Raw genomic sequence first — 15,821 nt, forward strand, 5'->3', positions numbered from 1 at the left:
CATATCACAATCCTAAGGGTTATAAAGATAAATAACAAAGCAACAGCCTATTTAACTGGAAAACAGGCTGTCTGAACATATGAGATTCCCAGAAGGGAGAGCTCCGGGGGGGAAAGTAACCACACTGGGCAAGTGGTCCGAAGTCATGGAGTTGCCTTTACTTTCCCCATCTCACCGAGTTAAAGAGGCCTAGTAAACACCCCCCCTGCCCACAAATCCCCCTCAATGTAGCCACCCCCTTTCCCTTTTTCTTAGGAACCAATCGGTAATATTTACCCCTTTATGCATTGCACTCCAGTCTGGGCCATGGAGTGAGACTCCAACTCAAAAAAAAAAATTTTTTTTTCACCCACACTCAGTATTAGAAAAGTGACAAATTTGCTAATCATGAATGTGTTAATATTTTCTATTTGTTTCTTAGCAAAACTGTTATGGTGGTGCTACATTAGTGCAGATATGTGGGCAGCTGAGGTGTTTACTAGGTCTCTTTAACTCGGTGAGATGGGGAAAGTAGAGGCAACTCCATGACTTCTGACCACTTGCTCAGTGTTGTTTCTTTCTCCTCCTGAGCTCTCCCTTCTGGGAATCTCATATGTTCAGACAGCCTGTTTTCCAGTTAAATAGGCTGTTGCTTTGTTATTTATCTTTATAACCCTTAGGATTGTGATATGTATTAGGATAAATGTATATTATTGTTCGTTACTTTTACTTGAATACCCTGGATAAGTACAGGCCAACTCCAACTAATAATCTTAGTGTTTTTATAAAACAATAATTTTTTTTTTTTTTTTGAGTTGGAATCTCACTCTGTCTCCCAGACTGGAGTGCAGTGGCCGGGAGTGCAGTGGCCGCTCCCAGCCACCGCAGCCTCTACCTGCTGGGCTCCGGCGATCCTTCCGCCTCAGTCTTCCAAGTAGCTGGAACTATAGGCGCGCGCTATCATGCCCGGTTCATTTTTGATTTATTGTAGAGATGAGGTCTCACCAAGTTGCCCAGGCGGGTCTCGAACCCATGGGCTCAGGCAATCCATTCACCTCAGCCTCCCAAAGGCGCGGTATTACAGGCTGAGCCACCGAGCCCGGCAAAACAATAATTTTTTATAAGACAATAATTAGTGTTTTCTTAACACCTAGAGTGGATTGTAAGCATCTCCCATGGCAATCTTACTATAGTGGTGATGTGCGTGTTCCCCTCCCATACTTATGAGCCTGTGGTGGTGGCTCCAAAACCCTGGAGATCAGTGGCTCCTGTGGAGTGCTAAGGTGTAGGTTGAAGTCTTTGGTGTGTGTGAGGTGAGAATATGGGTGATCCAAAGACATCCTTCTCTGTTCTCCACTGCCCTCCCAGCCCACACCTGCTGGGGGCAGAATCTCTGGGAATGCTTTCCGGTGTATTTTTCACATCTTGTATTTGCTCAGCCAGATGTTGCCTTGACTCCAGGACAGTGATTTTGGGACTCCATTTACTCATTCAGAAGAGAACTTCTCTTTTAAACTTTGTTCTCCTCGTCACAGAGCTATTGCTAGAAGAAGATAAACTAAACAATCTTGTTTGTGTTTGCTCTTTTTTAGTCGAGCAAAAGATGTGATAATACCAGCAAAGCCGCCTGTCAACTTTTTCTCTTCGAGGTCACCAGTCCTTGACCTCTTCCAGGGGCAGCTAGACTATGCAGAGCACGTTCGTCGGGACTCAGAGGTGGTACTGCTATTCTTCTATGCCCCGTGGTGTGGACAGTCTATTGCTGCCAGGGCAGAAATTGAGCAAGCAGCAAGTCACCTTTCAGACCAGGTAAGGCTGACATTCAGCCTAAGACTCCAGTGACTGTCCTGTGTGTAGGGCAGGATGTCCCCATAGAGACACCTTGCCCAACTATCAGATTTTGCCAGAATTACATTGGAAATTACAAAGCCTTCTATTAAGCAGCAGAAGAACTTTCCAGCTGTGATGGTTGTAGTAAGAAGCAAGAGTGGGAGCAGATTCTGTATCTCGGGACTCAGGCCAGTGCTTGTCCCAGGGTGCTGTACTGTTCGGTTTCAGTGTTGAAAGAGGTAGAGGGACTTAACATCCTAGTTCTTGCATATTCACCTGATATTTGATAGGCATTTTATGCAGGAGAAATTTATATATGAGGAGGGATTAAAAAAAATCCCAGAATTATCTCTTGGAGGGCAGTCCCCTTGTAGTACACTTGGAATTTGTTCTTCTGGATCAAATGGTCAACCATAGTTTTTATCTAGATGTTTAGAGAAGTTTGCGTCATAACTTACGGAGAAAGTGTCCCAAGTTGTAGCAAACAGGTGACTGGTTCTTCCACCATGACAGTGTACCTGCCTACACCACACTGAGTGTTCAGCAGCTTTTGACCAAAACCAGGATGATCCCCATTCCCCACCTTCCCTCTTGCCCTGAGTGACTTTTTGTTTTCCCAATGAAAAAAGTCCTCAAGGGGAAACATTTTGCTGATGTGGAAAGAGGTGAAACAAAAAATGGCAGAAGCATTAAATGACATCCGTATTGATGAGTTCAAAAACTGTTTTGAGCAGTGGAAAAAGTGTCTTGATAGGTGTATTGCATCAAACACAAAGTACTTTGAAGGTGACTGAAGTTTAAAAATGTAAGAATAAATGCACAATATTTTATAAATAAATTCTGGTTTTTTTGCGAGTCTCCCTCATATGGTATGATTTTAGTGTAATAAGGGTCACCTTTTTAATATATGAACCAGAACTATATTCAGCAGATATTTAATGAGTGCCACCTTTGGACTAGGTGAGAGGGATATATAGGCAAATAAGTTATCTATCTGTATGGCAGTGGTTTTCTGCTCACTGTATTCCAGCTGCCCTTTATAAAGTAAGTATTGTTTGACCCTTTTTCTATCCTGAAAATTCATAGATGATGAAACTTCTCTATACATATATTTTTAAATGATCTAATGTACTAATTGGAACATAAAAGTAAGGGGGAAGGAAAGTAATTTATAATTTTAGTATGTAAATGCACGGGCAAAACAAGTCCTGTACCTTATGTAGAACCACTGTGAATGGGATAGCTACAGGTGCAGACTGATGAAGGTGTGATGCGTTGGTGATTCCTGTCACACAGGACATTGCTCTTAGTGATTGAGTCTCCTGAATGGTAAATCCCTTAACCACACAAAGTACTTTCTGCTCTCACTTTTACACAGAAGCTTCATCCCTGAGAAATTCAGTGAAAAACTGCACTTTGGATTCACATGTAAAATGGAGTTAGGTTCTGTGTTTGGACAATAAGTTTTTCCTGAGCATCAGTGTTTGGCAGGCATTTCTAACTGCTCTGACATGATGTGAGTGACTATTCCCTGTGCAAAGCATTTTTGGGTCTACCAGGAGTATCTACCAGGGCCTCCACCCTGTGCATGCCCTGTAGCTTCTTCCAGTCATTGCAGCAAAGAAAGAGCTTCCACAGATTTCTAAGAGCCTCCTGCTCAGAATCACTGATCTGAGGTAACTAGTGTAGACAGCTGAGTTTCAGAAGTTCATTTGGAACTTTCGGGTTTGTTTTTCTTAGAAACAATGTTATAAGTGGTAGCTAGGCTTCCTGCTCAAGCCTGTATACCTTTTTAACCATTATATTCCTGAAAGTGTTACCAAGTACTGTTAAATATAACTCTCCATTCCTTATGACACTGATTCGGAGAGGGGGTTGGGGGGAAGTGCATTTTGTGTTCCAGTTGTGGACCATGGAACTTATCTATTCCCTGTCTTCTCTTTACCCCACCCCCCACCCCCCTAAAAATCGATAATAGTAATCAAGCTGGCAGATACTTCCAGGGAGGAAACAGGAACTCTAAGGAGCACTGGAAGGCAAGCAGTATGTGAGCATAAAAGACATCACCGGTTTGTCAGTCATTCCCTGAGTCTTCTGAATTTAGAGAACAGAGTTCACGTCTCCCATGTGGGAAACAAGAGAGGACTCGATTTTGTTTTAAGTTAAGTGTAAATTAGTTATCTTACTGTTAAGTAGTATGTCCTTGTGAGTGATAACATTGGTATAATAATAATGACATTTTGGTGTGCCGGGCCCTGTGTTAATTTTCACCACGACTCTGCAAGCTGCTGCTGTTGGTCCTGTTTTTCTGAAACAGAACCTCAGGATTAGAGGGGCGAAGTACTTTTAGCCATCACACAATGACAAGCAGTGGGTCCACAGTGACCAATGCTGTTTTTTAAAAAAAATTTTTTCAGCTCCTTCCAAATTGAGAGCTTATTGTTCCATGTTCTCAGTAGGGAAAAGGAGTGGTCTTGTTTTTGGAAAAGGGCAAAAACCTTTTGAACCGTAATACTTGATAAACTTGGTAAACATGGTAAATTGTGCCCTATTTTTGAGTGAAAAGTGAGATGGCAGCCCTAAGTGAAGATGTTATTGCTTTTTTCCCCCTCATAAACAGACTCTAAAAGGAGCTCTAGAGAGTTGCCACTAAGTCTTGAGCAATGATGATATTATAGTAGGATTAAAGTATTTAAAGGTGACTTTTCTTTTCTTTTTTTTTCAATTGGGGGGAAGAAGAAAGAGAGAGAGAGAGAGAAAGAGACTGGACTCCAGTCTAGTGCAGAGTAAAGGTGACTTTTCATTTGTAATCTGTCTTCATTGTCTAAAATAACATTACATTTTTTCAATCATAGCAAAGGTAAAAGAATTTTACATATACCTACCACCAAAATCTCCTCTTAATATTTTACTGTACTTATTTTATCATGTGTTCATCTAGCTCATCATCCTTCTAGTCTAAAGGTTCTCAACTAAGAGGCAGTTCCTTCCTCCCCTCTCCTAAGATATTTGACCACGTCTAGACATTTTTGGTTACTTCTGCTTGAGAGAGGCAGTGCTACTGGTATCTAGCGGTTAGAGGTCAGGGAAGCTGTTAAATACCCTATACTATCCTACATCCAGTTTAACAGCCTCTCTTAACAAAACAGGCATAACCACAAACCCCTATCATTCAGCCCAAAATGGCGTAGCGCCCAGTTTGAGAAGCTCTACTCCAGTCCGTCTACTATTTTTGGTACCTTTTTTTTTGCTTTTTTGTTGAGGGTCTCACTCTGTCACACAGGCTGGAGTGCAGGGACATGATTGCAGTTCACTGCAGCCTTCACCTTTCAGGCTAAGGTGATCCTTCTGTCTCAGCCTCTTGAGTAGCTGGGACTACAGATGTATGCCACCATGCTCAACAGTTTTTTGAATTTTTGTAGAGACAAGGTCTCACTATGTTGCCTAGGCTGTATTTTTGGTACATTTCAAAGTAAATTGCAGACATAGGGACACTTCTCCCTAAATATTTTAACATCTGCCTGTATGTATCTAATTATAGTTTTACTATTCAGTACAACCTCTTAGTAATCTATTGTCTTTATTAGTCTTTAAAATAGTCATTGAAAATAGTCCTTTGACATTTGTAATGTTTTATGTGCAGTAACTTTTTTTTCATTTTCAGATGCTCACTTTGACTCTCAGAAATATTCTTCTAAGTTTTTGTATAATCATACTTAGAAAAAACTCACTGACAAAAAATAAAATAAAAATAAATAAATAAAAGAAAAAACGCTCATTGGCACTCATTCACTTTAGAATTCAAAGCAAATAATTTTTTCTTGAGCCATACTCCAAATCCTAGCTAGACACTGTAGATAAGAGTATGTCTTTCTTTTTTCTTTTAGTGGTAAATGATGACCTTCTTTGAAAGTTAAGAACAGTTTTTTTCATGCTTTCTGTTTCATTGAAGAGCGGAATAGTTCCTATTTTTATAATTTCATCTTTTAAATCTTGGTAACTTTTCCGTTGTTACACATAGTCATTTGAAAACCTTTTTTGACTCTGCAGGTGTTGTTTGTGGCGATTAACTGTTGGTGGAACCAGGGAAAATGCAGAAAACAGAAACACTTCTTTTATTTTCCTGTAATATATTTGTATCATCGGAGGTAAGAATTTTTTAAGTGGTCTTTTTAATTCCAGTTGGGTTTGTCAATTTATAAATGAATGTTGTATTTTTGTCTGAGTAAAAGTATTAGATACTCACTATATAATACTGAGAAAATACAGATAAGCAAAAATAAATGAATAAAAAGGGATCTGGATAATATATATATACATATATATATATATTTTTTTTTTTTGAGTTGGAGTCTCTGTCGCCCAGACTGGAGTGCAGTAGCACGCTCCCAGCCACCGCAGCCTCGACCTGCTGGTCTCCGGTGATCCTTCCGCCTTAGCCTTCCAAGTAGCTGGAACTACAGTGTGCGCTACCATGCCCGGCTAATTGTTTTTTTTTTTAACTGTAGAGATGAGGTCTTGCCAAGTTGCCCAGGCGGGCTGGATCTGGATAATTTTATCCACCACCTATAATCACTCTATTTTTATTTATTTCTTATTGTGTATATACACATCCACCCTTCCTCTTCTGTTTTTTCTTTTTTTAAAAAGAGACAAAGTTTTACTGTGTTGCACAGGCTGGAGTATAGCAGCACAGTCCCAGCTTACTGCAGCCTTGAACTTCTGGGCTCAAGGCATCCTCTTGCCTCAGCTTCCCGGTAGCTGGGACTATATAGGCATGCACCATCATGCCTGGCTAATTTTTAACAACATTTTTGTCTTGATGGTGTCTCACTATGTTGCCCAGATTGCTCTTGAATTCCTGACCTCAAACTATCCTCCATTCTTGGCCTCCCAAAGTGCTGGGATTACAAATGTTAGCCACCAAAGTCCACCACCCCGTTTTTTAAAACTAAAAATGGGATCAGGCAGTAATGCTTTTTCCTAAACTGCTTTGAAAAAAAAAACAAAAAACCTTCTGCGAGCATCTTTTCATATCATTATTATTTATTTATTTATTTATTTTGAGTTGGAGTCTCACTCAGTTACCCAGACTGGAGTGCAGTGGCCGCTTCCAGCCACCGCAGCCTTGACCTACTGAACTCCGGCGATTCTTCTGCCTCAGTCTTCCAAGTAGCTGGAACTACAGGTGTGCACTACCATGCCTGGCTAATTTTTTGATTTATTGTAGAGATGAGGTCTCGCCAAGTTGCCCAGGCGGATCTCAAACCCGCGGGCTCAGGCAATTCACTCACCTCAGCCTCCCAAAGGCACGGGATTACAGGCTGAGCCACCGAGCCTGGCTATTTATTTATTTTTATGAGTTAGGGGTCTCACTTTGTTGCCCAGGCTGCAGTGCAGTGACATGATTATGGATAACTGCAGCCTCCAAATCCTGGGCTCAGGAGATCATTCTGCCTCACCCTCCCATGTAGCTAGGACTATAGGCACATGCCACCATGCCCCGCTAATTTTGGTATTTTTTATAGAGATGAGGGCTTGCCTTGTTGCCTAGGCTGGTTTCGAACTCCTGGACTCAAGTGATTCTCCCGCCTTGGCCTTCCAAAGTACTGGGATTTACAGGTGTGAATCACTACACCCAGTGAGCATTTTTTTTTAAATTATCAAGTTTTCTGTTTTATTTAAGATTTTAGTTTTAATTCTGAAGAAAGAGATACATTTCTTTGTTTTTAGTTTTAGCGTCAGATTATAACCAGGTTTCTAATTTCTTTTCTCATGTCTTTTCAATACTGCACAAACATCCAGAAGCTATAGGGTTAAGTAAAACTCTGAAAGCAGAGATCAGAGATTTGCTCCTGATGGTTAAGAGGGCTCCAGAGCAATGCTAAGCATTGTTTTTTTGAATCGGAGTCTCACTCTGTCACCCAGACTAGAGTGCAGTGGCCGCTCCCGGCCACCGCAGCCTCGACCTGCTGGGCTCCAGCGATCCTTCCGCCTCAGCCTTCCGAGTAGCCGGAATTACAGGCACGCGCTACCACTCCCGGCTGATTTTTTATTTATTGTAGAGGTGAGGTTTCGCCAAGTTGCCTAGGCGGGTCTCGAACCCGCAGGCTCAGGCAATCCACTCACCTCAACCTCCCAAAGCGTGGGATTACAAGCTGAGCCACCGGGCCCGGCTTTGTTTTGTTTTGAGTTGGGGTCTCACTCCTTCACCCAGGCTGGAGTGCAATGGCATGCTTGCTTATGGCCATCCCAGCGTCAACCTTCTGGGCTCCAGCTATTTTTCCTCCTCAGCCTTCTGCGTAGCTGCAACTACAGATGCAGGCTACCCACGCCTGGCTGTTTTTTATTTTATTGTAGAGACATAGTCTCGCCAGGTTGCCTGGGCTGATCTTGAACCCATGGGCTCAGGCAATCCACTCGCCTCGGCCTCCCAAAGTGCTTGGATTACAGGCTGAGCCATCACGCCCAGCTGTATTTTGCTCTTAACAGTAAACTTAATGTGTTCTGTTTAGAGAGAATAAATGGTTATGCAGGTGTTGAGTTTCATGATTCCCCTCATCCCCACCACCTGCCATCCAATTACATTTTGAAATGTATGTTGTGTTCAGGATTGAAGAGAGCTATGTGAGAATTCTGATTAGTTCAGGAGGGTAACTGAATGGTGGTGGTGTTGCTTAGCAGTGCTGAAGCAAATTCTTTGGGTCTCTAAGCACAATGGGAAGGCAAGGAAGGCAGGTTATTTATATAGGTCATTGACTTTATACCCTCACATAATTTTTTATTGTGAAAAAGCTTTAAATAGGTTTTAGGTTCATTTGTGTAAGTGCCTGTGGGAATACTTAATAACTATTATTTGTTTATTTATTTTGGCCTGTTTCTTCTTCTGAGGCAGCTACTTTTTGGTAGCCAGGGACCAACTGCTCAACTTGTTTTCAATTTCAGAGTGACTTACAGAAGGAAAGTATGCCCACCTATGTTGAATTGTGTAGTTAAAATCCTGGAATCCTTTAGCGTGTGGTCAGTTTCCAGGCCAGTCTTTCTGTTTTAAAATAAATAAATATTGTGAGAGTTAATACTTTTTTCAGAGACAGGAATGAATTTGCAATTTAAGCTCATTGGAGGGTGAGGGCTACTTGTACCTCCCCTCACCTAAAATGCTCTTCTTCATTAGCCCTCCAGTTACCTTGTGAGCAAAGCAGGTTATTTCTGGCAACCCAGTAGGATCCTAAAGCAAGACATTTTCATCTGTAGTACTGATGATTTTAGTTATACATTAACGGTTTAATGCATGGTGTATTTTTTATTTTTTATTTTTTTGGTACTAGTTTTGGACCAATTGAATACAAAGGCCCTATGAGTGCTGTTTACATTGAGAAGTTTGTACGCCGGGTGATGAAACCACTTCTCTACATCCCATCTCAGTTCGAATTACTAGATTTTCTCTCAAACTATGAGGTACCTATCTTTCTTATATTCTTCTCCCTATCCAAGGCTTTTCACTGTGTTGTGTTGGATTGTTTGTATTAAAAGGTTTTTTTGCTTTTTTTTTTTTTTTTTTAATACCTCCTGAATTGCGGCAATTAAATTGCAGTAGGCCCCAGTTAAATGCTTTTTCAGATACTGATCATAAGGATGGCTTGTCCAGTTGAGCTTTAAGAGAATAGCATACTTTCAAAATCTTGTCTATTTTGGGGTAAGAAGTTTCAGTATTGCCTCATAGTTAACTTTGAGTACAAGAGAATCAACTTACAATATATATATGCAGCTGTAGATTTCTGATGTTATTTGATACTTTATAGCATCATACTATAAGAAACCTGGTTTTTCTTGTCAGTTGTAATTAGCTTTTTTCTTAACTGGAAATATGTTCCTTTCCATTTTATTAAGTTCATAACTGTTTCAAAATCTTATTTTCAGAAAGCTTCCTAACTTTCCTAACATGACTTCTTTCCTTCAACCCCTGATAAATTATTTTTTATATGTAGTTACAACAAAACCAAGACCATAAATACCTGATAGTAATAAAAACCATGTAAACCCAGACCTTACCGACAATTAAGAATTGTGATGGCTGAATTTTATTTTTGCCTTTTGCACCATGTATATTTTATATAGATTGTGAATTTTTCCCCCAAAAACATTATCTGTAGCTTTTTTCCTGTCAGGCTAGGAAACTTATTTATGTGTTAACTATTAGCAGATTTCTCAAACTATATTGTTAATGTGTAGTTATTTTACTTACATTTCTTAGGTATGCATCAGAGTGAATGTTCCTGGATATTTAGCATTGAGAGAATTTGAAATGTATATAATATTTGCTGGAATTCTCTACTTATATAAATATATTTGTTTTGTAATTGGGATGATAAAAATGACCTGCAGAGGCCAAGAGGTCATCCTTTAGTTATGCTCTGTTGGAACTTTTGTAGAATACTGTGCTCAGTTTTGATTAATACCTTTTTTAAGTTAGAGTCTCACTCTGTCACCCAGGCTGGAGTACGCTGACATGCTCATGGCCACCACAACCTCAACCTGCTGGGCTCAGGTGAGCCTTCTGCCTTAGCCTTCCAAGTAGCTGGAACCACAGGCATGCACCACAATGCTCAGCTAATTTTTTGATTTATCTTAGAGACAAGATCTCGCCAAGTTGCCCAGACTGGTCTCAAACCCGTGTGCTCAGGCAATCCTCTTGCCTCCCAGAGTGCTGGGATTACAGGTGTGAGTCACTATACCTGGCTATTTAATACCTTTTTTTTTTTTTAATTTAAATTTTTGCTGAATCTCTTCTGATAAAGAGAAAAATGGGAGAGTTTTGAGCCAGTTTTTCTTCTTTAGTTCTCAGCAGAAATCATGCAATGAAGAAGACGACTCAACTAGGATTCTGTAGACCTGGATTTTGGCACTGACATTAGCAAGTCTCTAATTTTGAGTTTCACTCAGATTTCTTATCTCTAAGCAAGTTGGCTCAGGTAATCCCTCCTAAGCCATTTGGCTTCAGTGAAATGTAGAGACTGGAAAGAGGCAGACAGAAGGTTCATAAGTTTTTGGCTGTTAAAGTATTTTTGAGGCAATGCTTTTGAACATCTGTATCAGAGATCTTTTGAATCCTTTTGTATTGATTGCCTCAGCGTTTCTAGTGTTCTCTCTAGTTGTATCTGTAGGAGAGAGACAAGTACACACGCATGACTGGGCAGCAAGCATGATTTCTTAGCTTCAACCGTGGCATTCTTTGCATCTGCTTTTCAGCAGTGCTTTCAGAGATTGCACTGCAAGTATTTGGCATGGAGCTCTCACGTCATATTCACTGATAGCTGATGACATTACTCGTGGTTTTCTGACAGACCACTTTATAATGTACAGTAATTAGACTGCCTTTAAAACCAGCACCAAAAGAATGCCACCAAGATGAGACCCCTAGGTTTTATCATAATAGTATCATCTTTTGTTGGGTTTTTCACTGAGATGAAATTGTCTGGTTGGCAAGAGACAATATTAGTTGTGAAAGAGTTAGGTAGTCAAGCCCAGGATAGCACTTGTGAAACCATTTATCTTTTGAAACATATTAAATAGTACAGCCTGTCATTTTCATAACACTCGAAGATAATGTTAAAATTCTAGATCTGGAAATAAAACCATTGTCATGGTTTTGTGACAGTAAAATGGTTAGAAAAATTCAGTGAATTTTTGGAGGCCCTGGCTAGAGCACAAAGTGCTTTTGGATATTCTGCTAAATTCAGGTTTCTCAACCTTGGCAGAATTGACATTTGGGGTCAGATAAGTCCGGGTTGTAGGGAGCTGTTCTATGCATTGCAAGGTATGCAGCTGTATCCCTGGCCTTCACCCACTAGATGCCAGTAGCACCTGTCCTTCCCCTCAGTCACAAGAAGCAAAAATATCTCTAGTCATTACCAAATATTCCTTAGGGGGCGATATCGCCCAGTTGCTCTAAATGATTCAAAATTTCCCCAATTAAGGCCTTAAAATGAGGGTGTTAGTACAAACATATCTTTTTTCTTTTTTTGAGTTGGAGTCTCACTCTGTCACCCAGACTGGAGTACAGTAGCCGCTCCCGGCCACTGCAGTCTCGACCTGCTGGGCTCCGGTGATCTTTCCGCCTCAGCCTTCCAAGTAGCTGGAACTACAGGTGCACGCTACCACGCCCAGCTAATTTTTTTATTTATTGTAGAGATGAGGTCTCGCTGCCCAAGGGGATCTCGAACCCGCGGGCTCAGGCAATCCACTCACCTCGGCCTCCCAAAGTGCGGGATTACAAGCTGAGCCACCGAGCCCGGCCTGCACATCTTTTTTCATGTGGCACTCAAAGGGCTGGTCAATTAGTTGGAAGTTTTATTTGCTTACAGTAGTGGAAGTAGAGACAGGATAAAAGCTAAACAGTGCCTTGACTAGAGAATTCTGGAATGTTATCTCTGGGAGACTAGAGTTAGGAGTGAGTTATATTGTCATTAGTAGAGCTGACCCTGATACTCAACTTTTTTACTTAAATTATTTCTTCTGGCCAGGCGCAGTAGTTCAAACCTGTAATGTCAGCACTTTGGGAGGCAAAGGCGACAGGATTATCTGAACCCAGGTCTTCGAGACCTGCCCGGGCAACTTGGCAAGATCTCATCTCTCCCAATAAGCCAAAAAGTTGGCTGGGCGTGATGGCACACACCTGTATTTCCAACTTCTCGGAAGGCTGAGGTGAAAGGATTGCCTGAACCCAGCAGGTTGAGGCTGCTGTGACTGTGAGCGTGCCTCTGCACTCCAGCCTGGGTGACAGAGTGAGACTCCGATTAAAAAAAAAAAATTGTTAATTTAAAGAAATCTTATGGCCGGGCTTGGTGGCTCAGCCTGTAATCCCAGCACTTAGGAAGGCCAAGGCAAGTGGATTGCCTGAGCCCGTGGGTTTGATATCAGTCCTGGCAACTTGGTGAGACCTCATCTCTATAATAAATCAAAAATTAGCCAGGCACGGTAGCACGTTCCTTTAGGTCCGGCTATTTGCAAGACTGAGGCGGAAAGATCACCAAAGCCTAGCGGGTCGACACTGGGGTGGCTGTGAATGTGCCACTGCACTCCAACCTGGGTGACAGAGTGAGACTCCAACTCAAAAAAAAAAAGAAATCTTACTATGAAGGAGACTTGTTTTGGTCAAAAGCCATATCTCCTAATTTATATTTTTTATAAATATGGATTTCAGTATTGAGTGTGTTTAAGTATATCAAAGTTAGGTGGAAATAATTAATGTTTTGTGGCACTTACGAGGTTTGTCATAATGACAGATTTTTTTTTCTTGACTTATGTGTGTACATGTGTTTGTGATACCTTTAGGAATGTGTATGATAATTTTCCCTTCATATTTGAAAAAACATTGATTAATTATAAATTTGTCTCTAATCTAGACATTTGTGAACAGTTTAGACCATCATAAAATTATACAGTTAGCATTTGTTACTTGGGAAGTGATGATACTCTAAAACAAGCAATTTTCTTTATTGACATAAACTTTTATTACTTGCATATGCAACTATTCATATGTATTTATTCTGTTATAAAAAGGAATGGTGTAATTGTATCTTGGTTTGAATTTTTGTAACTCTTACAGTGGAATCCTTTCAAATACTTGTTCTAGATGATTTGATTTTGAATTACGTAGAAGAGTAGAAGTTTTTAACCAGTAGAAAAATTTTATTTTATTTTTTTGGGGGGTTGGTGTCTCACTCTGCCATCTAGGCTGGTGTGCAGTGGCATGCTCCTGGCCACCACAGCCTTGATCTGCTGAGCTCAGGCGATCCTTCCATCTCAGCCTTCCAAGTAGCTGGAACTACAGGTACACACTACCACACCCAGCTAATTTTTTGATTTATTGTAGAGACTTGGTCTCACCATGTTGCCCAGGCTGGTCTTGAACCCGCGGGCTCAGGTAATCCCCTCACTTCGGCCTCCCAAAGTGCTAGAATTATAGGCTTGAGCCACCGTGCCCGGCCACCTGTAGAAATTTTTAAATTTCACTTAGGTATCTCAAACCCACCCCAATTATATTGGTAATCATTAACCATAGTTTTATGCTTGTAAAATATGATTCTGAGCTCAGAAACCATTTCTAGGAAAACAGTTTTGCCTTTAACTTACTTAAAACATTACTGAAAGACATTAAAGGGTGAGAATTGTTAGGTATTTAACTTTATAAATTCTGAAATGATTTAGTCATTGTTTGCAAAGAAATAATGAGTAAATTATTCATTGCTAAGTGCCCTTCAGTTTTCAAGCGCTTTTCTTTCTCTTTTTTGGGGGTGGGGGTCAGGGGTCTCTGTTGCCCAGGCTGGAGTACAGTAGCTTGATCATGGTTCACTATCACCTTGACCTCCTGAGCCCAGAACTACTGACTGGGATTACAGGTGGGTGCCACCACACCCTGGTAATTTTTTTAGTCACCAAGTCTTGCTATGTTGCCCAGGCTGGTCTCAAATTTCTAGGCTCAAGTGATCTTCCCACCTCAGCCTCCCAAAGTGCTGGAATTACAGGCGTGAGCCACTGTGCCCTACTAAGTGCTTTTATTTTTGATGTTCCCAACAATTATGTAAGCTAGATGGAAACTGTAGATCCTTTGAACAGGTTAAGCTAATGAACACAGCTGGGCTTGGTGGCTCAAACCTGTAATCCCAGCACTTTGGGAGGCCGAGGCAAGAGGACTGCCTGAGCTCGAGACCAGCCTGGGCAACTTGGTGAGACTTCTTCTCTACAACAAATCAAAAAAATTCAGCCAAGCATGGTGACGTGTGCCTGTAGTTCTGGCTACTTGGAAGGCTTAGGCAGAAGGATTGCTGGAGCCCAGCAGGTCGAGGCTGTGGTGACCAGGAGCATGCCACTGCACTCCAGTCTGGGCAACAGAGTGAGACTCCAACTCAAAAAAAAAAAAGAAAGAAAAGAAAAAAAGAAAGCAGCAGCTAAGGAACAAAGAGGTTGTAATTTACCAAAGCAGATACTGGACTGTAGCCCAGGCCTTCTGGCTCCCAAGAATCTTTCTTGACTTCCATGTTCCTTCCTCAGAGAAATGTTTAAGATCCTTGAGTTGAAATTTCAGCATCTGTCTGAGGTTAAAACTTTAAATATTTGACTATTTTATGTCATTTTTTAAAAATTGGAGTCTTACTTTGTCCCCCAGACTGGAGTGCAGTGGCATGATTATGGCTACCACAGTCTCAACCTGCGAGGCTTAGGCGATCCTTCTGCCTCAGCCTTCCACGTAACTGGAACTAAAGGCACACGTCACCATGCCTGGCTAAATTTTTTTGATTTGTTGTAGAGAAGAGGTCTCACCAAGTTGCCCAGGTTGGTCTCGAGCTCAGGCAATCCTCTTGCCTCGGCCTCCCAAAGTGCTGGGATTATAGGCTTGAGCCACCAAGACTTTCCGGTAATTTAATTTTCAAAGTAATTAGTTATATGGCTTTTTTAATTTCAGCATTTTTAAGGCATCATTTGTCTTAGGTATTGGTAGCTTCTACATCAATAATGCTTTCTTAGCCAAATGTGTAATCTCAACATTTGGAAGCTGAGGTGGGAGAATTGTTTGAGGCCAGGAGTTTGACATGAGCCTGGGCAGCATAAGGAGACCCCATCTCTACAAAAAATAAAAAAATTAGCCAGGCTAGGGATATGCACCTGTATTCCCAGCTACCCTAGAGGCTGAGGCAGAAGGCAGGCCAAGGCTGTGGTGAACCACTGGATCATACCACTGGATTCCAGCCTGGGTGACAAAACGAGATCTTAACTTGTAAAAAAACCCAAGGCTTTCTTTTTAAATCACTCAGCAGCATCATTTAACTTGAACCTTGTAATTTACCCATCAAATACCAACAGTATTATTTTTTAGAACTCTTATCTTGTATCTGCAGCCAAAATATTTTCCAAATTTTGTGAATTTCTAGAATTTATTCAACTAAAAAAACATTTATTGCCGGGCTCGGTGGCTCAGCCTGTAATCCCGCGCCTTTGGGAGGCTGAGGTGA

At 41.1% G+C, this 15,821-nt stretch overlaps 1 protein-coding gene across 4 annotated transcripts in view; it reads left to right on the forward strand.

Moving 5' to 3' along the window:
- TXNDC11 (thioredoxin domain containing 11) overlaps positions 1–15,821 on the forward strand; it is a 72,737-nt gene that overhangs the window by 6,660 nt on the left and 50,256 nt on the right. For 2 of the 4 annotated variants that reach the window (XM_021713126.1, XM_008059568.2), the window contains exons 2-4: positions 1,572–1,788; positions 5,860–5,957; positions 9,138–9,267. Coding sequence is in view for 2 of the 4 variants with exons in the window: in XM_008059568.2 (XP_008057759.1) it covers positions 9,166–9,267 (102 nt within the window). In the remaining 2 variants the exon portion in view is untranslated. The remainder of the gene's footprint in view (positions 1–1,571; positions 1,789–5,859; positions 5,958–9,137; positions 9,268–15,821) is intronic. The other 2 variants (XM_021713125.1, XM_021713127.1) reach the window with 1 other exon arrangement.

This window comes from Carlito syrichta, unplaced genomic scaffold (assembly GCF_000164805.1).
Source record: "Carlito syrichta isolate Samal-C Ts95f unplaced genomic scaffold, Tarsius_syrichta-2.0.1 Scaffold304255, whole genome shotgun sequence".
In the NCBI taxonomy this organism is placed as follows: domain Eukaryota; kingdom Metazoa; phylum Chordata; class Mammalia; order Primates; family Tarsiidae; genus Carlito; species Carlito syrichta.